This window comes from Sorex araneus, chromosome 6 (assembly GCF_027595985.1).
Source record: "Sorex araneus isolate mSorAra2 chromosome 6, mSorAra2.pri, whole genome shotgun sequence".
NCBI lineage: Eukaryota > Metazoa > Chordata > Mammalia > Eulipotyphla > Soricidae > Sorex > Sorex araneus.
The window spans coordinates 47,322,839-47,347,073 of record NC_073307.1 but is presented as its reverse complement, the minus strand read 5'-3'; the positions used below and the strand labels follow the sequence as shown (position 1 = coordinate 47,347,073).

General features: G+C 62.6%; 1 protein-coding gene across 4 annotated transcripts in view; it reads right to left on the bottom strand.

Moving 5' to 3' along the window:
* Positions 1-3,003: 3,003 nt before the first annotated feature.
* The window catches only part of PPARGC1B (PPARG coactivator 1 beta), a 100,405-nt gene continuing 79,173 nt past the window's right edge, over positions 3,004-24,235 (bottom strand). Inside the window, exons 3-12 of one of the 4 annotated variants that reach the window (XM_055144061.1) lie at positions 19,824-20,039; positions 16,880-16,996; positions 14,616-15,702; positions 13,493-13,529; positions 12,710-12,774; positions 11,371-12,142; positions 8,922-8,997; positions 7,228-7,349; positions 6,388-6,542; positions 3,004-3,652 (exon numbers count right to left, since the gene is read on the bottom strand). In XM_055144061.1, coding sequence (XP_055000036.1) covers positions 3,552-3,652; positions 6,388-6,542; positions 7,228-7,349; positions 8,922-8,997; positions 11,371-12,142; positions 12,710-12,774; positions 13,493-13,529; positions 14,616-15,702; positions 16,880-16,996; positions 19,824-20,039 — 2,748 coding nt within the window. In that variant the 3' untranslated portion in view covers positions 3,004-3,551. The remainder of the gene's footprint in view (positions 3,653-6,387; positions 6,543-7,227; positions 7,350-8,921; positions 8,998-11,370; positions 12,143-12,709; positions 12,775-13,492; positions 13,530-14,615; positions 15,703-16,879; positions 16,997-19,823; positions 20,040-24,235) is intronic. The other 3 variants (XM_055144062.1, XM_055144063.1, XM_055144064.1) reach the window with 3 other exon arrangements.

Genomic DNA, 24,235 nt, shown 5'->3' with positions numbered 1-24,235 from the left:
CCATCCTGCCCCCCCATCCTGCCCCCCAGCTGAGGGCACCGGCTCCGTCTCAGACCCTAAGGAAAAACACTGTGATCAGGAGTCAGATCTGCAACTCCTCTCTGGGTCCTGCTCTAGGTCGAGGTCTGACCCGGCTGCCCAGCCCTCCTCACCCTGCACTCACCGGCCCCACCACACACACACACACTCACACACACATACACACACACACAGAGACACACACACGCACACACACTGCATTAAGCCTTGACGACATTGCTCCCCAAACATCAACACACGTAGGGGCTGGTGAGGAAAACTGCGATGCAACCTTCCCCAGGTTGGGGCTCGGGGCTGCGTCCTTGCAACTCAGTGCCTGTCCCCCTGTCCCCCTCCCCCTGCAACTGTCCCCTGACGGGACGCCTTTTGACTCAGAGCAGTGTTCTGGTTGGGGGGTGAGGCACGGTGGGGAGAGGGAAGGGGTGAGGCCTCCACTGTGCACCATCCACTCATTTTCTTTACCTCTTTGATGCATTTTCCTTCAGTAACCAGAGTCCTCAAGGAGGATTCTGGTTCAGCCTCAGACTGAGGAAGGAGATGGAAGAATTCCACTTAGTGGCAGGGTTGGATGCTTTTGGAAAACACCAGAAGAGCAGAGATGGGCGGTACAGTGTGCCCCGCACGGGCAGCGACCAACAGAGGCTACAGTAAGCTTTATGGCAATCACAGGTTAACATCACCGAGAGAAATACTAGGACAGAGCTACGTGAGATGGTTGCCAAAGGCAGCTGCTCCCTCGGGGCCGCTCCCTCACCGGGTGCGCAGGGCCCCGGTGCTCTGGCTTTCCCGCAGAGACTCTGGGGGTCTCCTCGGTAAAACCGAGCACAGCACTGAACGAGTCCCCCGAGCAGAGGCTGCCTGCAGGCTGGGTCCATCGGGCAGCCGGGAGCCTTGGATGCAGCGGGTGCTGGCGCCTGTGCCCATCAGCCAGACCGTAGGCACATCGTGTCCCCACACGGAGCTCCGGTCTCTGCTCTGCCCAGGTCTAAGTACAGTGTCCCGGCTGGTCTGAAGGGAGAGGGCAGCTCCGGCTGGCCCGGGATCCGGGAGGAGATGGACCCTTTACTACGCTCGGTTACTCTCAGGGACCATCCGCCCACCTCCACGGCAGGGTCTCGGCCTGGCACGATGGCAGAGCGCATGAGTCGGAGGGGCTTCGGGGCCATGGGGTGGGGGGTGAGGGCAGGACTGGTCCCAGGGCAGCTCCTGCTGGGGCCAGGCCTCACCCCTGACCTCTGGACTCTGAACCAGGCTTCTCCAGGCTGCAATCTCGGTTAATCCCCTTGGCACAAGAAGGGCCATGGGCAATGGCAGCAGAGAGGTTCCCCTCCTCTCCCTTAGACCCCGTCATCATAATCCTATGCGGTGCCTACTCTGTGCGAGGCAGTGAAGAGCTATAAAATAGAGGATGGGTCTGTGCTGCGGAAAGTCCCTACTGATTGATTGATTGATTGATTGGTTTTGGTCCTTGCCTTCCCCAGACTGTTCGTGGACACCGGTGAATCCACTTGGCCCAGCCCAAGCTGCTCAGATTACTTGTCCTGGGAGTCCTCTGCCAAGGGGACTTTAGGGGCAGTTTCCTCAGGGCCAGCAGGGCTGGGTCAACAGGAAACCCAGCCGCCTCGTGGTCCTGGGTGGTAGAAACCAAAGATGGACCGAGTCTTGAACAGGCTGGAGAGGATGCCTTTGGGCTGGTGCCTTGAAGACTGTGCTGAGGATCCGAGTAGCAGAACCAGGCCCAGAGAGGGCCCGAGTGTGGAGGACAAGTGACGCCTGAAGGATGCAGGCAGGGTCAACTTGCGTGAGTCCACTTCCCAGGAAGGAAAACTGGGGTCAGAGAAGTCTAGGGACCGGACACGTGGGAGCCCACATTCCCTACTCTGCCCCCCAAATGGTCTCCTCTGTTCTCCTCGTGGGTTTGAGGTATGGGACCACCCAGTTCTGCCTCCCTGGCCCGGGTCACAGACTGAAGGATTTCCCAGCCCTCACGCCAACTAACAACCAACAGTCCGTTAGCAATTCTCTAAGGACCAGGCTTGACCGAGCTTCGTCATCGATCACTTGAGTGTTGAGAGAGTCCGTTTCCAACTATTTTTTAGGCAGCAGGACCCTTTCTCTTTTCTTTCTTTCCTTTTTTTTTTCTTTTTTCTTTTTTTTTTTTTTTAATAAAAAACACTGGTGTCTGATAGGGGTCGAATGGGAGCTGCGGTGTTTGGACCAACATCAACGCCTCACCCTGGGCTGGGCGTTACGGGGCCCCAGGACACCTCAGACCAGCCCTGCTCCAGCCCCGCGGCTCACGGGGGAGCCCCGTAACATTCTCTACGCTGAAAAAGGAGGCCGGGAAGGCCGTGTGCACCCACACCACAGCCCCTTGCCCTCCCCTTGCCCCCTTTCCCAGGCCCAGAAAAACTTCATCGGGGAGAAGCGAGACAAAGAGGAGGAGGCTGGCTGGGGACAGGCCTCCGTGGGTGATGGCTCCCAGGCCACCCGCGTGTAGCTGAAGCTTGCGGGCGCGGCCACAGGTGAGCAGCCTCGGATCAAGACACGCCAGGAAACCGGAGCTGGCCCGAGGCGGCGAGTCAGCCGCTGCCTTTCCACACAGAGCTGGAGTCCTGCAAGCTGGACTCTCCTCTCCAGCCTACAGTCCTGCACCTTCTCTACTGTGGGGGTCCAGGCCAGGCGGTCAGAAGGTAGGGCTGGGGCCGGCCCCGGGACAGGTCACCCACACTCTGCTCACAGCTGCAGATAGGAAGGGCCATGGACGAAGGCCGGAGGGGGCAGATGCATGGTCTGAGCACAAGGTGGACACACGGGGAGGACTCCGATCGTGACTGGACCCAGATGGCTCAAAACAAGACAGGGCAGGGCTCGGCAGAAATGACCTAGCAACTTCTCCCCTGCTCCTGGGGCTGGCTACAGGCTGGACTTCCCTGGCCCCCTCCCCCACCCCAGCACCGCCCCCCCCACCAAACCCCCACCCCGAGACGGACTGACCAAGGGAGCAGAGCAGCTCAGTGGCAAACGCCTCACAACAGTGCATAGTTAAAAAAATCAAGGAAGCAATACAATAATCCTGGGCCCAGTACATCTGAGCTATAAATACATTATTTTTTTTTAAGGATATACTTTTTTTTTCTTCAATTAAAAATGAGTTTATAATCCTGATTCTATTCACGAGTAACAATTTCATCATCACACACTACAGACAAGAAATGTCATGGTGAGCACGGCTGCATGTCTATGGGGTCGCGGGCGGGGACGGCCGGCAGAAGCGAGGAGGACCTACGGTGGCAGTGGGTCGTCACACCAGGGGGACTCACGGACGGAAGCAGCTTTGTTCGATGTAAACATTGATTCGTTTGGAAAGGACAGCAGTTTCAGGTCTCTCGCTCTCTCACGCGCTCGCTCTCGCTCCTGCTTCTCATAGACTTAATTTCTTTGAAAACGTAAACATATTGGAAGGGCCTTGTCTGAGGTATTGAGGTATTCCTCGAAGGTTAAGGCTGTTATCAATGCAGGCTCCTCTGGGCCTCCTTCAGTAAGCTGTCAAAATCCATGGCTTCGTACTTGTTTTTCACGGACGCAGGAAGGGCCTCTTCTGAATTGGAATCTGGCAGGGGTTGGGGGAGTCGGGGAGAGGGAAGGCGGTGAGCAACTCGGCAAGGGGCAAACTTGAACGGTGGGCCGCGTCCCACTACCACTGAACACGGGGAGTGCGAGAAGCCTTACTTTGTGGAAGATAATTTTCCTTATGATTTATTATCAATGAAGCCACTAAATGTATGGTGTGTGTGTGTGTGTGTGTGTGTGTGTACCTATATACCCGGGGTCCATAAAAATTTCTCAAGCAAAAAGGCCTTGTGGGGTAGAACTTTACACGCAGAAAACCCCCAACCCCATCCAAAAACGGGGAGAAGAGATGAACAGAAACTTCCCCCAAGAAGAAATACAAACGGCCAAAAGGCACATGAGAAAACGCTCGATATGACTAATCACCAGGGAGATGCAAATCAAAACAACAATGAGATATCATCTCACACCACAGACACTGGCACACATCCAAAAGAACAAGAACAAATAGTGCTGGCGTGGATGTGGGGAGAAAGGGACTCGAGTTCATTGCTGGGCTGGGGGGGGGTGTGTGGGGTGGTCCAGCTTTTTTTTTTTTTTTTTTGAAAATTATCTGGACATTCCTAAGCAATCTAGGAATTGAGCCTCCATTTGATCCAGCAACTCCACCTCTAGGAACATACCCCACTGACCCCATGACAAAGTGGAGAAAAGACATTTATAGCTTTATATTCCTCACAGAACTATTCACAATAGCCACCTGGAAAACCCAAGTGTTCAAAATGACTGGATAAAGGAACAGTGGTACATGTACATGATGGAGTATAACTCGGCCATAAGAAGGGAGAAAGCCACGTAGCTGGCTGCTCTCTGGAGGGACCGGAGAGTATCATGCTGAGTGAGGCGAGAGGGAGAGAGACGAAACAGAATGATCTTTCTCATATCTGGGGCATACGCAAACATGATGGGGGAGTTATGAATGCGCAAAGACGATGGAAGCAATAGGAGAATGGTACCCAGCAGGAGACATACCACCCGGGGGGCTGGGAGACGGAGTGGGGAGGGGACAACAACAACAGTGGAGGGAAAAAAAATCAACCGGGAGGGCGAATGAGTGCCGAGGTGATGAGGTATTTGTATGAAACCCTATCGGTAACAGTACAGCAAACCACAGTGTAAAAAACCTAAAGATTTTTAAGAAGTGTCTCTTACAGTGGCAGCTGGAGGGTGAGCAGCAAAGACGGGTTAGTGGGTGGTGGGTTGTGGGCAATGGTGAGGAGATCAGTGTGGAAACAATGGATGCCTGAAACCCAATCATCGATCACGATCACAAAATCCCATTGATCATTGAGTGGCTCGAGCGGTCTCAGTAACCTCTACATTCACCCCATCCCTGAGATTTTAGAAACCTCTAAAGGCTTCAGGGTCAGGGAAGTGAGATTCAGCTGGTTACTGGCTTTGGCATATAGATACACCATGGGAAGCTTTCGAGGCTGTCCCATGCGGGCAGGAAGCTCTCAGCTTGCGAGTTTCTCCCAGCGGGAAATGTAGGTTATAAGATATCGCGCGGCCGCTTCTGGGAGCTTTTGAGTCATCGATAACTTTGGAATTTCACAGTGGCTAATAAAGTTCCTGGGGTCCCTGTCCTGGGGTCACCTCCTGGACACCCAAGGCCTCTAAGAATGCCTGAGAGCAGCCTCTGGTGCTCCGTCCACTGTGATGTGACAGGGAGTCCCAGGGCCTGGGCGGGGAGAGGGTGGCAGAGCCTGGCAGTGCCCTCTGGAGCTCCCAGCCAGCAAGGACCTCGGCCAGAACCTGTCCTGCATACCAGGCCACGGGCTAGCAGTTAGGGCTGAGGCCACAGACTGTGGCTTTCAACCTTTCTCCACTGCAGACCAGCACTGGGGTTGAAAACCACCATCCCAGAATTCCGTTTTCACTTGTAGTTCCTTGCCGCTGGGAAGCATGACAAGAGTCACATGACATGGTTACATGAGGGTCGAAGGAGATGAGACTGTCCCGGAATAGCCGGAGGACACTGGGTGTGGTCAGTGGTACCCTGCAGGCCAGTGTTCAGCCTCCCATGTCCCCCTGACTCAGGATCTTCCCATACAAATAATTTTTTTTTTGGGGGGTGGTGATGGTGATTTTTGTTTTGTGTTTTTTTTTGGGGGGAGGCACACCTGGCAATGCTCAGGGGTTACTTCTGGCTCTGTGCTCAGGAATTACTCCTGGTGGTGCTCAGGGGGACCACGTGGGGAGCCGGGGATTGAACCCGGGTCAGCCGCAAACAAAGCAAATGCCCTCCCCGCCGTGCTATCGCTCTGCCTCTGACAAATAATTCTAGTCTGAACTGCATTCTGGATTCTGCACTCTTCAGCACTCTGCCCCCGCGGGGGAAGGCGTAGGGACGGCATTGCTGAACTGTGGCCTCGCAGAGGACAAGACTGCCGCCTTGGGGGCGCCCTGGAAGACTCCTTAAGAGGAGCGGACAGGGGTGCTCGTGCCATGAAGCGGAAGAGCTAAGTGGCCAGCAGACTCTGAACACCAGACTGGCCTTTCCAAGAAGCCCGGAGAAGCTGCTGGACTCTCGGGCAGCAGAGGGAAGACAGGACGGGCTGAGTGTCGGGGCTGCAAAGTCACCCCATTAGCACCCGGGAGCCTGCGTGTGGGACCTGCGGCCACAGGGGAATGTAGGCCTGGGCTTCAGTCACGGAGGTCTCTGGCCCTCCTGCGTTGGGCCTCCCGGAGCCCGGCGGGGCCATGGGGACTCACCATAGTCAGTGTACCGGGGCCAGCGGAAGTGCTGGAGCCCTCCGTAGCTCAGCTGGAAGGAGGGCTCGTTGCGTCTGCGCAGTGCCGCGCCCTTCCTCAGCGAGAGGGCCGCGTGCTCCGAGCACCGGTAGGTGATGAAGCCGGACTTCTCGCCCCTGCGGGAAGGGAGGCAGAGCGGCCCTCGCCCCTGCCCGCCGCCCACAGGGCACACCCCCCGCCCCCCAGAGCCTCCACTTCTCCCTGACGATCGCTGGCTCTTCTCCGCCCGTCCTCACGGGTGCCATGACTCATGGCCAAGGCGAACGAGGCGAGGTGCACGAACACGCACCCTCATTTTCTCGCAGGGCCCCCGAAAGAAACTTGCCCAGGTGAGAGATGGAAGGACCAGGCCTGCCCGGACAGAGCAGGGGGACAGGAGTGGCCGTGAGCCAAACCGGGAGGCCCGTGCACAGATGCCTTCCCGCCCCGGGGTGCTGAGTCAGGGCCCTGCCCCGGCTCTGAACCTATTGGGGGCGCGGATGTGGCTCGGCCACTGACCGGCTTGGTCAGGAGTCCTGTCTGCGTCCCCCAGGAAGGCGCAGTGGGACAGGCAAGGCGCAGCATCACAGGGCTCTGGGCCGGGCCGGAGGGGACCCAAACGGCCCGGCCCTCGGCAGAGCCCACAGGGCATCCGCTCACCTGGAGTCGCCGGTCACCGGGCCTGGCTCTCTAGGTCCCTGTGTGCATGTCCCCTGTGTGCTCTGCACCACATCCTGGCCACCGGCAGCGTGGCCGGCCCTGCGCCGCCGGGGACCTCGCTCCCTCTCCACTCGCCTCCCCGAATGCCGGGGCTCGGCTCACCTCTTGCTCCGGCTCAGCACCTGGCACTCCACGATCTCGCCGAACACCTCAAAGCGCCTCTTCAGCTCTCGGGGGCTCATGTCTCGGGCGAGGTTCCGGATGTACACCACGCGCCCTTCGCCCTGCCGGGGAGACACGGGGACGCCGTCACCACTGGCAGCGGCGGCTGGGGCTCCCCGTGCCCGGGGCCAGAAGCCAAACTGGGGGGTGGGGGCGGAGATCGGCTGGGAATGGGGCCGCACAGGGGGTGGGGGCAGGGTGGTGGTGGTGGTGGCGGTGGGGCTCTGTCCCGGAGGACCCGCCTTGGTGCGGCCGGGGCTGCTGGGTGGGGCTGGGTGGAGCCCGAGTTGACGAAAGGGAGCAGGAGGAAGGGCCGCGGGAGGGCCTGCCACACGCACGCACCGCAGCCTCGGTGGGTTCTGAGTCCGCTCTGAATTGAGATGTGGTTTCGGGCGGTGCTGGGGAGAAGCTGGGGTATCATGGCCAGTGGCCAAAGACGGGACTATGCCAGCCAGGGAGCAGAGGGGTGGTGGCAGGGGTGGGGGCACTGAGCTCTTGGGTCTTGCAGGGCATTTAGACCCCATGACCGGGAAGTCACTTTCGGTGAGCGGGAGTGTATGGACAGGCCCCAGGGCAGCCCGGGGGAGAGTGGGGACAGACCCGGCCTGCCTCGCTGCGCCCTGCTGGACGCCCCCCAGTGCCATCCTGCCAACCCGAGCTCCTTCCAGTGCAACACCAACCAGACCTGGTCCAGATGGGCTCTCTGAAGCCCCGGGTCTGCAGGAAGGCCCTCTCGGCAGCCCCAGGTCCTGAGCCCCCCCACAGAGCCCAGGTACCTGAGCAGGCTGCCCCTCCCCCGTCCATCTCCCAGGACCAGCTCCATGGAGCCGCCCCTGCTGCGGCTGGACACACGTGGCATCCCCCACGCCCCAGCCCGGGGACGACCTTCCCAGGCGCACCCCCCAACCCTCTCACTGAGGGCAGGCCCTTCTCCCGTCTCCCTTCTCCCAGCCTCTCCCCTGCTCCAACCACAGGAGCTGGACCCTCGCCCCTCTTGCCCACAGCCCAGAACTGTGCTGGACAATGTCACGGCCACACAGCATCTCTAAGAAGATGCTCCCAGCACAGTCGCTGTCCTCAGCCCCGGCCTGCAGCCAGCTGGCCCCAATGGGGACGTGGGGGCTCGTGCATCCTGTCCCACACCCCATGGTGCCGCGCCATCCTGGGGAGCTCCCAGCCTGCTCTCTCCAGCTCCCCACTGTGGCTTCTGCTGCGATTCCCCTGTGGGGCTGCACGGGAGCAGGGCTCCCGGGCCAGGTCTATGTCTGTGCACAAGCCCTGCAGGGCGTCCGGGTGCCGAGTCCTGAACCAGCTGGGAGGCCTCCAGGCTTCACACCTGGAAGCTGGAGGCTGCCCAAGGCCAGAAACGGTGGCAGGGCCGGCCTGGAGCTGAGTGGGCCCATCAGTTCTGCCTTGCCCAGCCCAGCCCAGCTGCCCTCTCAGTCCCTCCATGTCATATCCTGGGCAGGTGTCACCGCTCCAGCCATTGTCTTCTGCAGGTGATAGCCTCACCTTCCCCGGGGGTGGGGTGGGGTGGTGTTTCGGGTCCAGAAAGTCCCAAGCTTCCTTCTCCCCCTCCCCAGCACCCCGCCCCTGTCCCTGTCACTCCAGGCACCAGAGCCTAGCGTACTTACAATGGCCTTTTCCCGCCGCTTCAGGGCATGCCGGGAGCTGGGCGTTCCATCGGAGCACGGCCCTCTGCTTCCGCATCTGGGGGTGAATAAGAGGAGCTGAGCCTCACTCTCGGGTGGGCGGGCGCGGTGTGGCGGCTCCCCCCAGACCTAGGGCCGTGCTTCCTTCCACAGCACAACTGGCCCGAGGGTCTGGTCTCTTGGCCACACGCCTTCTCCTGGCTCAGGGACGGGGACCCGCGCCTGGTTCTCCTCGACCCTCCGGAAGCACTTCCTGAGCATGCTGGGTAGGAAACGCTTCCTGTGCTAGCTGGGTAGGAGGGCTCTTGCCATCCAGATTCGGTCTGCCGAGGGTGAAAATCCCCAGACCTGAGGCCCCCACTACCCAGACGGGAAGGACAGACGGCCTGAGAGGGCTTCCTCCCCCTTTCACTCACGGCCTCTCCTCCGGGCGGGACTCACTGCACGCGGGGCTCTGCCACGTGCTGCCTGCACCTGGGGGCTCAGTGCTGAGCATGAGTCCGGCCCGGAGCCAGCACCCGGCCCCCAAGGCCCAGCTCAAGCCCCTTCCCGGCGGCCTTGGATCCACTCGCCCCTCTGACCCACACTTCTTCGTCTGGAAACTAAGGAGGGCTGACCGCACATCCCAGCAGAGTTCCCACGAGGACCCAGCCTGAATGCACATGCATGCTTAGTCCCCCAGAGCAAGCTTCAACATTTTACTACTGAACCTCGTGGCACCTCAGTCTCCTAATTTATTAAATGGGGGAATCCAAGGCAGACAAACCCTCCAAGTCCAGGGTCTCAGGAGGAGAGATGACCCCTGCAAATAGGAACCTCCTGGGCAGGCACCGAGGAGTCCAACAGAAGATGCTCACAGCAGGGTGCAAGGGGGGGGAGTGCAGGCGTGCGGAAGCTTACCAGGTGCTGAGCTCTGCCAGATGGCCGAGCAGGAGGAATTAACCTGAGCCTGAACGCTGCCCTGAAATGGAGCCCTGCAAGCCAGCCCTGAGCACTGCAACAGAGCCATGCAAATCACCCCGAGCACTGTAACAGAGTCATGTAATTCACTCTGAGTGCTGCAAGGGAGTCATCAACTCACCCTAAGCGCTGCAACAGAGTCATGCAACTCGCCCTGAGTGCTGCAACGAAGCCATGCAAGCCAGCCCTGAGCGCAGCAACGGAGCGAGACAACTCACCCCAAGCACTGCAACGGAGCCATGCAAGCCAGCCCTGAGTGCTGCAGAGAGCCCAGGACTCAGCGAGGACAGACACAACTGATTACGATCCAGAAGGGCTTCTGGAGAAACTGCTGGGAATGCATTTCGTGTATGAGACAGTTCAGGACATTAGTGTCTGGGGAACCCACGGATGTATTCAGTCAGATTTCCAGTAAAGAGCCACTAGTGTGCACAGGAACAGGAAACTCAATATGCCTAATGAAAGTATCCGTTAGCTGAGTCTGGCTCCTCACTGCCACCTCGGTAGGAAATCAAGTCCCCCTTCTCCCTCTGCCCCCAGTCAGACACTCACTGGCGGGCAGCACAGTTACTGGGCTCCAGGCCTGTGAGCACCATCTAGTGGTGATGTGGGCACATGTCAGGCAGAGGGCTTGGGACCAGCCCCAAGCTTGTCCCGGGCAATCCCAGAGAGGAGCCCTCTCTTGCGCCCGCCCAACAAAGCCAATCTCCTTGCCAGCTCTCTGGTGCCTTCTGGGTGGGCCCCTCTGCAGGGGCTAAGTGTGCCACGGTGATAAGAGCCAGGTGGCTCACAGCTCAGCGCAAAGGAGCAAAGGAGCAAGCCTTCCCAGGCGGGTGGCCACCCTCCGCAGGCTCAGCGGGACCGCCAGGAACATTCTCTAGGCCGCAGGTCAGAATGGGGCCCCCCGTGGAGGTGCTCAGGGCTGACTCCTGGCTCTGAGATCAGGGCTCACTCCTGGTCATGCTTGGGGAACCATAAGGGGTGCCAAGGACTGAACCCGGATCAGCCGTACGCAAGGCAAGTGCCCTGCCCACCGTGCCCACTGATGGCTCTAGGCTGGAGTGAGCCAGGGTGGGTGGTGGCAGCCTTGGGTGTGACTGGGGTGGGTGTGACTGCTCAAAGAACATGGGTGTCCAGGGGATGTGGAGTAAGTTTGTTTCTGAAAAGGCAGCGGTAGGTCCACATGGGTTTGGGAATGTCTGGTTTCCATGACAACCTACCCCTACAGCACATCTATTTGTGTGCTAATTCCTTCGAAGTGCCAAGGACGGAACCCAAGGCCTCACGCTCACGAGACAAGCGCCATGCAGTGGACTCTGACAGCAGCAAGCACAGGTGGCTCAGGCCGGGGCCGGGAGCCGGGACACGCCTCCTGCCCAGGCAGGCTCTGCCCATCGCTCTGCCCATCTCCCTCCCCAGGGACAACGGAAACTGCCCCCCACTGGGGCCGCCCGTCCCCCCGCCCCCATACCTGAAGGGCCTCCGCGAGGCTGGTGAGCGGGAGCGGCAGGACGAGGAGCCGGAGCTGGAGCGGCTGCGGGAACACGGCGGCCGAATGGCCTTGCTCGGGGGGCTCTGATAGGGGCAGTGGTCAGAGCACGGGGGGCTGACCCCCGCGTCCCCCTCCTCGTGGTCCTCCTCCCCGTCCTCCTCCAGGAGGAAGCTGCTCTCGCCGCTGCTGCTGCTGCCGTCCTCGAAGACGGTGTCGTACTCGGGGCTCCGGCACAAGGCCAGGTCCTCGTCCCCCAGCGCGCTCTCCAGGAGCCCGAAGTGCTTGGTGAGGCTGGCGCGGATCTCGTGGTCCCTCAGCAGCGCACTGTCCTCCTCCCTGTCCTCCAGGGCCAGCCCGGCCGGCTCCCAGGACCTCAGCACCTTCCTGTGCAGGGCGCCGTCGGGCTTGAGCACCTCGCAGTAGTCGTGGTCTCCGAAGGAGCAGGAGAAGGGGCGCTTCTGGCCGGCCTGCGAGGCGGCGGGGGCCGTGGTGGCGGTGGCCGCGGCCAGCTGGAGCTGGGACAGCAGCTCGTGCCGCTCGGGCTGTTTCCTGGGTGGCCTGTGGGCGGCGGCAGCGGCCACCAGTGAGAGGCCAGCAGCCCCGGGCCGGCCCGGGCTGTGCTTGACGTCGGGTTTGAAGGGGTCCTCTTCTGCGGGCTTGTATGGGGGCGTGGTGGGCGGGGTGAGTCCTGCCCAAGCAAGAGGACAAGCGTGAGGTGGAGACCGGTGGCTGCTCCACGGGACACCAGCCCCTGGTTGGGGAGGACACACAAGTAGCAAGCTGGCCGCCACTCTCCGTGCCCAGGGAGGGGGCAGACGTCGCTCGCCGGGCACCCGCCACTGCCAGGGCCGCCCCTCCCGGTCCACTCTGGGCTCCGCCAGCAGCAGGAGCCTGGGAGCCGCCTCCCTGCTGGTCAGCCTCTAGGCTGTGTCGGGGGGTGGGTGGGTGGGGGGACCCCGGCAGGAGGCCCAGGGAAAGGCTCCCCCGGGATGCCCCGTGCCCAGGTCTGCTCCACCCGCCCGCCCAGTGCACCCTGTCCAGTGGACCGTAAGGAACGTGGGGCACAAACGCCCAACATCTCTTGCCCCTGGGGCTCCCCGAGTCTGCAGGGTCCACTGGGCGCGACCCACGCCCTGCACGTCCCCCCTGCCCTTCCCTCCTGGTCTGCGGGCTGCCCCTGCTCTGCCACGTGCTGTCCCGAGCCTCCCCGGCTGCCCTGCCGACTCAGGCCTCTCCGGCCTCCGCTCCAGGCAGCCCGCGGCCCACCCTGGCCTGGCCGCGTGGCTGTGTCGGGGTCGGCACCATCGCGCCATCTCACCTGCTGTGCCACAGAGCTCCACGGTGAGGGTCTGCTCGAAGCTCTTCTTGCCAAAAGGGGGGTCACTGTGGGGGCGGCAGGACAGAGGGGACAGGCGGTCAGCGCTGGCGTTGCTCCCTGAGCACACGAGGCAGGCGGATGGGGCGGGGGCGGGGGCGGGGGAGACACCCCATCCTGACTGCCGTGGGGTTCTAAGCTGCTCAGCTCTTGCATCTGTCGTGGGGGGGATAGGGGGCTCCCAAGCAGTGCTCAGAGACCTCCCCACAGGACACTGCCAGGGCTGCTGGGGTCAGGCTGGGGGAGCGCCCGCACGGATGCAGCTCAGCCCTCTACTGCTGTCTCCAATTCCTGCAGAGCCCTTTGAGGAGACACACGGGACAAGCTCCTCAGTTAGCAGGTGGAGCACCGAAGACCCAGAAGGGGCAAGACACTTGCACAGTGCAGCACAGCACGACCTGCTTCTCCACCAGAGGGAAGAACTCTCTCCCCAGGCTTGGAGAGGGAGGAGTGCTTGGGGCCTGGCCAGAGAACTACTTCCCCCCACCCCTGGGGCCGACACAGACTGAGCGGGCGAGGAGGGGCCGCCTGCAGGGGCAGCTGCTCGAGACCAACTCCCTTCTCCGGGGGCCCAGCCTTGGAAGGTCCCCTGGGGGTGAGGGTGGAGGCGCAGGGGGCGGGGGGCGGGTGACTGATGAAATCTCCCGGCCCCACACAGGTACCCACAAAACGGTCTCACGGAGTCATGAAGCAGTAACTTCCAAAAAATAAAAAATAAAAATCTACCTTTGTGACAAGGCCAGCATGAGGCACCTGGGAGAGTCTGAAAAAGACAAAAAAAAGAAATAAATAAGATCCCGCACGCACTCCGAGCCCAGACGGGGGTCCCTCCGCAGGAGGCCAGGGACGGCACCAGGGCACTGGTGACAAGGCCAGCAGCTTCGGGGCACGCAGGCAGCACTCCGCGGCCAGGATGGACAGGCCGGATGCAGCCCCCTGCGCTGAGCGGACGGCCAGGCACGCCTGTGGCCCCGGCCCCAAAGGGGACCACTCGGTGCCTGCACACAGGCCCCCTCCCGGCCACGGGGAGGGCTCCGTAGCATGTCACTGCAGCTGCCACCCACAGCCCAGCACGCCCGCCACGCCAGGAGTGGGCACCCGGCGCTCGGCATCGCCCCCTGGTTGCACACTGGTCTGTGGACAGGGCTCTCGGCCACCTGAGACCCTTAGCATCGAGGCTCCTTGAAACGGACAGCGCTGCTGGCGCCTGCTCTCCGGGAAGGCAGCGTGGACAGGGCCGTGCTTTCCTTCCTCGGCTCACAGCGCCGTGGCGCTCAGGGCTGAGGGGGCCACAGCGGGTGCCGGGGACTGAGCCCAGGTTGGCTGTGCGCAAGGCGAATGCCTGCCCCCCCGCCCCTCCCCCGCCCCTGGGCTAGGCCCCTGCCCGCCCTTCTGCGTTCTCAGTGAGGCAGCGCTAATGACCGTCCTTCTGCACAGCACAGGCTTATCTCTCGCTTCCTCTGAGGAGTCGCAGTGTGCGACACACAGGAGATACCGCGCCAGCACACGCTGGCTGTGGAGGGCCCACAGCAGGGCCTACGCCACGAAACTGAGGCAAAGGAAGTTAACGTGGAGACTTTTGGCCACAAGAGAGTGGGCCCGACCCTCCCATGCTGTTCAGGGTTCAACGGTCTCTTCCTTTACCCACGGGGTGTCTCCTCCACTGAAACACACAACCCAGGAAGGCGGGAATGTCGCTGAGGAAGTTTGCCCATGGTGGGGGGGGATGGAAATTCAGAGAGGTGGGGTTGGTTTTCCCGAGATGCACCCGGTACCCCGTAATGCAGAGCCAGAAAGAAGGGGGTGCCCGGTGCTGGGGGCGTGCCAGCCCGCCCTGCGCCCCGACTACCTCTGGCCGGGCAGCCTGGGTCCTCCTCGGTGTCCCCACATCCGCTCTCACAGGGGCTCTCCACGGCTGGGGTCTGGGGTCCCTGCAGGAGCGGCGGGTCCTGGGCACTGTCCTCGCCCATGCGGCAGGCCTTGGGGTCCAGGTGCGGGGAGGCCAGAGCTGCCTGGGGCTCGGCGGGCCCCCCGGCCTCATCCGCGCAGCTCAGCCAGGGGCTCAGCTCGGGGTTCAGTCTGCGTGAGCGCCGCACGGGGCCCAGGCCGTCCTGCCTCCGCCCCAGCTTGGTCCACGGCAGGCTCCGAGCCGGCCTTTTCCGGCCCCACTCCTCCTCGTCCTCCTCCTCCTCGTCCTCCTCGTCCTCCTCTTCTTTTTCGTCTTCTTCTTCTTCTTCTTCCTCCTCCTCCTCCTCGTCCTTCAGCCTGGCCGACCGGCCGAGCCGGCCCCTCATGTCGAGCCTCAGCGGGCGCAGGCTGGGCCGCGGCCCTGCGCTCCTGGGCGAGCCCGAGACCTGCACCTCGTCCCCGTGGGAGGCCGGGCTGTCTTTGGGGGGCCGGGGCCGGGGGGTGAGGGAGGCATAGACGGGCGTGGCCAGGCGGTAGGGCTTGCTGACATCGCAGAGGAGGTCTTGAGCCAGGAGTTCCCTCAGGATGGAGAACTCGGCCCACGAGGGCTTGGAGGGGTGCTGGGGGCCGGGCCGGGCGCGGGCCTGCCTGGAGGGGCTGCTGCAGGGCTGGGGGGCCGGCTGGGGGGCGGGCGGGGGCAGCTTCCTCTGGGGGAGACAGTAGGTGTGCATGTAGCGGATGAGCTGGACCATGACCTGCATGTCTTCCTGGGACACCGAGGCGCCGGGGCCCGGCCCGCCTGGCGCGGGGGACGCCTGGGGCTCGGCGGGGGTGGGCTGGGGGCTCGGGCAGTCCTCGCCCAGCTCCAGCTCCTCCTGCTCAGGCAGGCAGGGGCTCGGGGGCGCTGGGGGCTGCAGGCACCTGGCCTGGAGGCAGGGCGACGCTGAGACGAGGTGCCTATGCAGCTCAGAACAGCTCCGGCTCTGGGGCGGCGTCAGGGGGCCCCTCCTGTCGTGGGGGCTGTCCACCTGCAGAGGGGAAGGGGGCCGTGAGCGGGAGGGTCTGCCCACACCGGGTCACAGGAGCGTCCCCCGTCACCCCGTCCCCAGGGTCCAGCCTGCAGCACTGTGAGGAGAGAGGGGAGGGTCCCGCACAGCCCTCCCCACCGCAGACTGCGCTGAGCCACCCACCGGTCAGGGTGCAGCCAGGCCAGGGATCAGCTCTAAAGAGGGACCCGGGGGAACTTTCCGGAATCCTGGGGATGTCCTCAAGTGGGAAGAGTGCCACGGTTGGCTCCAGGACTATGATTTGCAAAAACCACGGTGCTGAGATGGAACCTGGGTCAGCTCTGCGCCAGGCCAGCACCCACCCGCGCTATCACACGTGGGTCCCCCACAGTGTGCTTTCAAATCAGGCACCTTTGGGGGCTGGAGTGATAGCACAGCGGGGAGGGCGCTTGCCTTGTAAGCGGCCGACCTGGGTTCAATTCCCAGCATCCCATATGGTCCCCTGAGCACCACCAGGGGTAAATGAGTGCAGAGCCAGGAGTAACCCCTGTGCATCACCAGGTATCACTCAAAAAGCAAAAACAAAACAAAACAAAACAAAACCAAACAAACAAACAAAAAAACCAAAAACCAGGCACCTTTGGTGATATGTAAGTGGCATTTCTGGCAAACTGTGAAAGACAGAATAAAGGAGGTTCAGTCGGGATCCCAGGGCTTGTGGGATGAGGGGAGGCTTTCTCGACCAGGCTTCTGGGGGCCACCTGGCCCCTGGCCAGCAGCTCGCCAGGCCCGGGGTGACCCCACGTGCCTGCAGGGACAGGCCTCCCTGGCAGGGCCTCCCCTGTATTTGGGGGAGGGAGGGACCCAGCGGCTGAGCAGTGACTCCTGCCTGGCCCCACAGTGTCCAGGCTCCAGACAGCCCCAGGGCAGGCATCGGGAGCATTTGCTGGGAGTCGAAGGCCAAGCAGAGCCTCTGACTCGAGGCTCCCGGGGAAAGACTCCAACCCTTCCTCATGGCCTCGTCCCTGATATGTGTGTGGGTCTGGAATTTTCCAGAACCCCCAATGGCTTCAGGAAGTACCCGGCCTTCCTTCTAGCTCCAAGGCTCTGGAAGGCACAAGACTAGAGGCAACTGAACACGCCGCCACTCCCGAGGACGGAGGCTGCACCGCGCGGAGCTCAGCAGGCCCAGAAATACCTTGACACAAGACCGCTGACTCTTGGGCCGGAGGCCTGGCTGGCACGAGGGGGCCCCGTCCTTCGGAGAGTCCGAGCTCGACGCGGGGTAGGACGTAGCGAGGAGGAGCTTCTGCAGCTGGGAGAGGCAGAGAGGGGCTGAGGGGGCTGGGGCGGGGGGCTGTAGTGGTGCTGAGAGGCGCTGAGGGGGGCTGATGGGAGGCTGAGGGGGGCTGAGAGGGGCTGAGTGGGGCTGAGGGGGGCTGAGGGGGCTGAGGGGGGCTGAGGGGGCTGAGGGGGGCTGAGTGGGGCTGAGTGGGGCTGAGGGGGGCTGAGGGGGCTGAGGGGGGCTGAGGGGGCTGAGGGGGGCTGAGGGGGCTGAGGGGGGCTGAGAGTCCCTCACACACACAAGGACCCATAGGAAAGGTAACTCCTTTGCATAGTTAATAGGAGAGTAAAAGTGAATTGGGGAAACCTAGTTGTCAGAATGGGTGACATCTGACAATTCTGTTAAATAGGAAGCAGAGAGTTCATGGGAACATTTGTCAGACACCTGTAGTACACACACACACACACACACACACACACACACACACACACACACACACACACACAGCCTGGAAGGAACCATACCGATGTGTTTATATTATACTTTTTTTTTTTTTTTTTTTTGCTTTTGGGTCACACCTGATGATGTACAGGGGTCACTCCTGGCTCTGCACTCAGGAATTACTCCTGGCGGTGCTCAGGGGACCGTATGGGATATTAGGGATCGAACCCGGGTCGGCCGCCCTACCCACTGTACTATCGCTCCAGCCCCTCTCTTGCACTTTTTTTTCCCCCCTCATTCCAACCTACTCCTTCAAAACTTGACTTACTGACTGAAACTTGCGGAGGGCGAGGAATGCCCACCCCAAACACTACCAGGGAGATGACAGGCAGGCCTGCTCCCTGCGGGGGAAGGGCGGACAGCTGCTTCCGACCGGCCCTCGTGTCTCGTGGACGTGTGGGCCCTTTGCTCCCCTGGGGGCCTCGCCAGACCTGCGTGTGCTCCTGTCCCCCAACAAGGAGAGCCTCTGGAGGCAGAGAGATGGCCGCACCCCGGGATTCTGCAGCGAGCTCAGGGTGGAGGGAGGGGTCTGCCTCCGGACCCCACCCAGGACCTGGACCGGGGCCACGTCCAGTCCCTCCCCGGGGCGGTTCTCCCGTGGTGTGACGGGCAGGGAGGCCCTTGGGTGTCTGGGAGTCCCTCCAGTCTGCAGCCCGACTCAGAGGAGCTGGAGTGAGGGCCGTGGGCCAGGCCCCGGGAAGCTGAGCGCTGTCACCATCTTCCCAGAGCTCTGCTGGGCGGCCGGGAGACTGGCAGAGGCCACTGTCCGCTGTGTGGCCGGGACAGTGACCGAAGCAGGGGCGCTCCACTGGGCTTGTGGAATGGACACGCAGGAACACCTGTGACCAGCAGAGGCCGCTCTGTGTCTACCTGGCCCCTGGCCCCTCTCTCTGGTCCCTGGCCCAGACCCATGAAGAAAGGGTCCTGCCCTGCCCAACGGTGCATTTACTGAGCACTGTTCTAGGGGCTTTCCTAGAGTGACCCAGACTGTCTGGGAGAGGTATGGTTATGGACCCTGCCTACAGCTGAGTCAGAGAGAGGGTGGGCTGTAAGGAACACCAGCCTTAGTTGGAGGGGTGTTGAGGAGGAATGATAGTACAGTGGGGTGGGCATTTGCCTTGCGCCTTTGCCTTGACGTGGCTGAGTTCACTCCCCGGCATCCCACATGGTCCCGAGCACCGCCAGGAGTAATTCCTGAGTGCAGAGCCAGGAGTGACCCCTGAGCATCGCTGGGTGTGACCCAAAAAGAAAAAAAAAAAGAGAAAAGCATTGGAGGAGTGGGGCCTCAGCCCAACCTAGCTGGTCAGATTCCAGCCTGAGAGGGAGCCCCCAAGCAGCAGCCAAGTGGGGCTAAGCATACCTTGTGCCCCACACATAGTAGGTGCTCACTAAAAGTGCTACCCTGCTCAAGCCAGGGATTCAGCCCCCAGGGCTGGAGGGCATGCCCAGTCTGATGCCTAGCACTGCCTGGCTCAGCCCTGCTGGCCTTCTCATGCCCAGCTGGGCCCAAGCCCAAGTACAACAGTTACTACTCACCTGCAGAGCTCAAGAGTCACTGGGAACAGGTCCCAGCCCCGCTGAGCACTGCTCAGGAGGAAAGGGAGACGTTTGGCCCTGCCTTGGGAACCTGGGGCAAAGGACAAGGGCCACTGGGCTGAACAAAGCCACGGCTTCTCTGAGGCTCTGCAGGGGTGAGGCTCCCAGGGCTGCTGAAACCGTTTCTCTGGGCTCAGAGTAAGGTGCTCCGCTACGGAGGTGCCCGGTGGAGCTAGAGGGGGCCAGCCAGAGTCTGAGCTGGAAACGCCCTTGGTGACCACCAAGTGCAACCGAGGAAACCGAGGCAGGAGTGGGACGATTTGGGAAGGGGTGAGGACTCCCCTGTGACCAGCAGGGAGAGGGGGAGCCGAGGAAGACGGGGCCTATAGCCCTAACACCAGGGTACCACAGGCACCCGCCCCAGCAGGTTCTGACCGGGGAGCACGGTGCAGCCCACGGAAAGGCCGGAGCAGCTGCCTGCGCTCATCAGGAAGGCCCGAGACCCACAGCTCCCGGGGGCAGCCAGTGGCCGGCCGGAAAGTCTCGGAACAGACGAGTCTCCATGGTTACCTCCAGGGGAGGAAAAGCCACTGGGAGACGGCGGGGCGGGAGGCTTGGCTCTAAGCCGCCACAGTCCCTGCCCGGGTCTGGGCTGCGCCTCTCGGGTCACTCGCAGGAACCTGTTCGGACCCCATGTCAAAGGCCCGAGGCTGTTCTTAGTCCCGTTGGACGGGAGTCGGGGGGACCGGGAGGCCCCCGCCCTCCCCTCCAGCCTTACGGCTGTGTGCTTGGGTCCCGGCGGGAAGACGGAGATGCTCACCAGTGAGAGCTCGTCCACGTCGGGGCCCGGGGCTGGGGGCCCCTCCGGGGAGGGGCTGGGGGGCGCGGAGGAGGGGGCGGGCGAGGACGAGGTGCAGGACAGCACGTCTCCACCATCCAGCGCCGGGAAGGCGGCCAGACCCACGTCGTCCTCGGGGATGTCGTCCAGGGTCTTGGTGAACGCGGCGAGCAGGGCCTCATTCTCGCTGCCAATGATCTGGGGGGAGGGGCGCGGGGCGGCAGAGGGGCGCACGGTCAGTCAGCACCCCCCGGGCCGGTCACCCGCTCAGCGCCGCGGCCAGCACGCCCTCCCTGCCTCCTTCTGGGCTCTGTCTCAGGCGCCGTCCCCGTATCCGTGTCCGGGCGGCTGTGCCCGCCGCCGCCCCGGGCCCGGCTGGCAGCAGGGAGAGGGGGCAGGGCCATGCCCCGCAGGGGACCCCGGGCACAGCGCCAGCCGCATCGCTGGCTCCTCTGCCCCTGGGAGGATGACCAGGGCCTGCACAGCCGTGACGAAACAGCTGCCATCCCCGTGGCCCCACTTGCGGGGGAGCCAGTGCCCGCAGGAGGCAGTGAGGCGGGGCGTGCCCTGGAACCGGGATGACAACCCGGGGCTGCGGCACGAGGCCGTTACCCAGGGAAGATGCCGGAAAGCAGCGCCTGGCCCGGGTGCGCGCGCATCGCCACGGTGACGTGGCGCCAAGGTGGGGGGCTCTCCTTCCTCTGCGCTCTCCTCCGCCCCCCTCGCACACACGTGCCCGCACACACACACACACACACACACACACACAGCCCCCTGGCTACTCTGTGCTCTCCGGTGGCCACACACACACACACACACACACACACACACACACACACACACACACACACACAGCCCCCTGGCTACTCTGTGCTCTCTGGTGGCCACACACACACACACACGCACATGCACACAGAGCCCCCTGGCTACTCGGTGCTCTCTGGTGGCCACACACACACACACACACACACACACACACACAGCCCCCTGGCTACTCGGTGCTCTCTGGTGGCCACACACACACACACACACACACACACACACACACAGCCCCCTGGCTACTCTGTGCTCTCCGGTGGACACACACACACACACACACACACACACACACACACACACACACACACACAGCCCCCGGCTACTCGGTGCTCTCCGGTGGCCCAGCTCCTGCAGTGGAGAGGAGACACGAGGACAGGGAGGAGACTGTGCAGGAACGAGAGCCCGCAAGGGCAGGAAGAGAGTGTATGGGGGGAGGCCAGTTAGGGCCTGGGGTGGGGGGGCACAGATGGCCGCTCTGAAACTCGGGCTCAGAAGGTGGGAAGGAGCCAGCATGCCTGGGAGAGCAGGGGAGAGAAGGTGCCCAGGGCAGGCAGGGTCCGACAGAGCAGCGGCCGCATACCGGGCCCCGCCTCCTTGAAGGGGCGCTGGGAGGGAGACCGAGGCTGCTGGGGTCCCACAGAGTGTCAGCAGCAGGGGTGCAGCCCAGACGGGCACGCCAGGCTCCCGGGGTCTGAGGCTGGCCCCAGCCTACCGCGGTCTGGCCCGACAGGCCTGGGACCCCCGCACGGCCTCCCGGCTGTCCCTCCTGGCGCCGGCCTGCTTCCCCTTTGCGAGACGCATCTCGTGCGAGCCTTCTGGCTGCTCTACATCTGCCCCGGCCCAGAGGCCAGAGCAGCCGCTGAGGAACTGCAAGGGCGGCATGGGGAGAAGGCAACAGTCGTGCTGGCGACCTTCGCACCAGGCTAAGAACACAGGGGAGGGGGCACAGGGCAGGGGGCGGGGGGTGGGGGAAGAAGGCTCTGGCTGGGGCTGACCAGGCTCCCGGAATGCGGACCTGAGGGCAGGTCCAGGCCAGGGTCTCACCGGCTGCCCCCCTCGCCTCCACCCTCAGGCCACGCCCCGTCCCCCCACATCCCAGGAAGCAAGCGGAAGAGGAACTCAGGTCTCGGGGCCCGGCCACCCACCCACCCACAGGGGAGGGCAACTGGGATGTCACCGCTGGACTCCCCTACAGCTGAGAGAGTTGGGGGGCGGGTGGGAGGGGGGACAGGGCCCTTCTAGGCACCAGCCCCCCTCCCCACAGGGCTGTGGGGACAGAAGTTCAGGAGGGCTCAGGAGACCAGAAGCAGCTTCAGGGGAACCCCCAGAGGGAAGCCCCTAGGGCATGGGGGGGGCAGCAGGAAAGAAGAGAGAAAAGGCTTTTCCGAGGAGCACAGTGAGTGGCTGGAGCTGTGAGAGCCTGGACATGGCAGAGGGACCGGCCCTTTGGTCACCCAGCCTGTGTGCTGGCACCCCCTCCACCCCCATGTGCTCGCGTGCACACACATGCACACACAGGTCCTTCCTCTGGCCACAGCTGTGAGCATCACACCCGCCATGCCCTTGGAATGGAGGGATGAAGGCCCAGAAACAGAGACGCAGGGACCCACTGGGCGCCGGACAGGGCGCTAACAGGACACCCATGGGCAGAGGCCCCCCGAGGAGCACCCCTGCAGGCTACATAAACAACACAATGACCCAAGAGAGTTGCCCCCCAGCCCAGCCCTCCTGCTGAGCCCAGTCCCAACTCAGGGAGTGGCGGGGCGGGGGGCAGGGGGGTTGGACATGAGGGTGGCACGCTGCCCTGCCCGGCCCTGAAGGAAGGCCGTGCCTGTCCACGGCGTCACCCGAGGGTCATCCATCACCCCTCCTCTCTGCCTGGGCACAGGAGCGAGCGCCCCCACTCCGCTAGGAAACCAGGCGTGCAAATTAATGGAGAGTTGATCAGCTGACAAGGGATATTCATAGACGCCGCCCCACCCCCAGCCCGCCAGGGCGGGATCGCGGGCCAAAGAGATCTTCAAGGAATGCAAGGGAGCCAGGAGGAATGACATGGAGCAGAGTTCAGACCATCAGGACTGGAAGAACACGAAGAAAATCTCTCCGCTCGCCCGAGAGACTCACCAGGGCGTAGGAAACCCAAGAAATTGGTTTCACCCATTTTGCCGGGGGAGTCAGAAGGGCCTAGGTTCCATCAGAGGCCCAGCCATGCCCCCTGAACAGGCAGAGCCAGTTTCTTACCCGCTCCTTGAGCCCAGGGCCACACAACGCATGGGACAGAGCCAGCACACGCCACTTCCTCCCTTCCTTACTACAGGGCTGTCAGGGTGTGGGCCCTGGGCGGAGCACTGGGGATGGGAGACACGGGCCTGCCCTGAGCAGTGGCTGGCAGGTAACGGACACTTGTCTCTTCATCTGCTCCCGGAGTGAACAGCAGGCCATAGACCAGGCAAGGATTCGACCCAGGGCCCCAGCTCAGGGCCGGCGGATGGGCTGTGTCTGGCCCTTGGCACAGAAAAGTGCACCCGTCCTTCCTCTGTGGCCTGCGCGGGTCACCCCTGCAGCCGGCTCTGAACCCTAGAGCAACCCCAACCTTCCCATACGCACACTCTGGACAGAACCCCTGGGCCAGGCACAGCAAGAGGCGGGTGACACGAAAGACGTGACATCGTCGGAGCAACAGATCACTGTAACATTCACACGAGCAAATCGCTTCAAGAATGCAGCATCCCCCGTTGAGGACGGTGCTGCCGAAAGCAGACAGACACGAGGTGGGGCAGCACCGTCAGTTCCTTCCACTCAGCGTGCAGCCACCGAGTCAGCACAACGCGCGGCCCTGAGGTGAATCAAAGGCTGTGTGCGGGCCAGAGAGACAGCAGCAAAGCACGTGCCAAGACCCAGGGCCAGGCTGTGGTGCCACACAGCCCCTGGCACTGCCGGCAGCCCTGGGGGTCCTCGCGTACTCAGGCCCCAGCACTAAAATATCCCGTCCACTGGCTGTTCCTGGAATGGCTGTTTGTCCCCAGGCAGTTTCAGTCTGCGGGATACAGACACGTGGACATGCGTCCATGGTGGCAGGGAGTCACCAACCCCAGTCCTTGGGAGGGTGCGTGGGTGGGAACAGGCTTTATCCATTTGGTGGTGGGAGTGGAACAATGTACTGGGCAGTCAGAGGCCCTGGGCCCGGGGGCTCTCTGCTGGGGATCTGGGTGGGGATGTGGGGTGTCCGAGGTGGAATGTCTCGCCCTAAGGGAGTGGAGGGGTCTGTCCTCACTGGTGAGAGGGGCCCAGGGATGCAGCAGGTCAGCTGAGGGCTGAGACCACTCATGGACCCAGCAGGAGGGGCTGGTGGGGGCAGCTTCTTTAGCTGTGGGTCACCACCCAATAGGGGGTCACATGACTGAACACAGAGGGGTAAAAAATCAGGTACAATGGGGCTGGAGCGATAGCACAGCTAGTAGAGCGTTTGCCTTGCACGTGGCCGACCTGGGTTTGATTCCCAGCATCCCATATGGTTCCCTGAGCACCGCCAGGAGTGATTCCTGAGTGCAGAGCCAGGAGTAACCCCTGTGCAT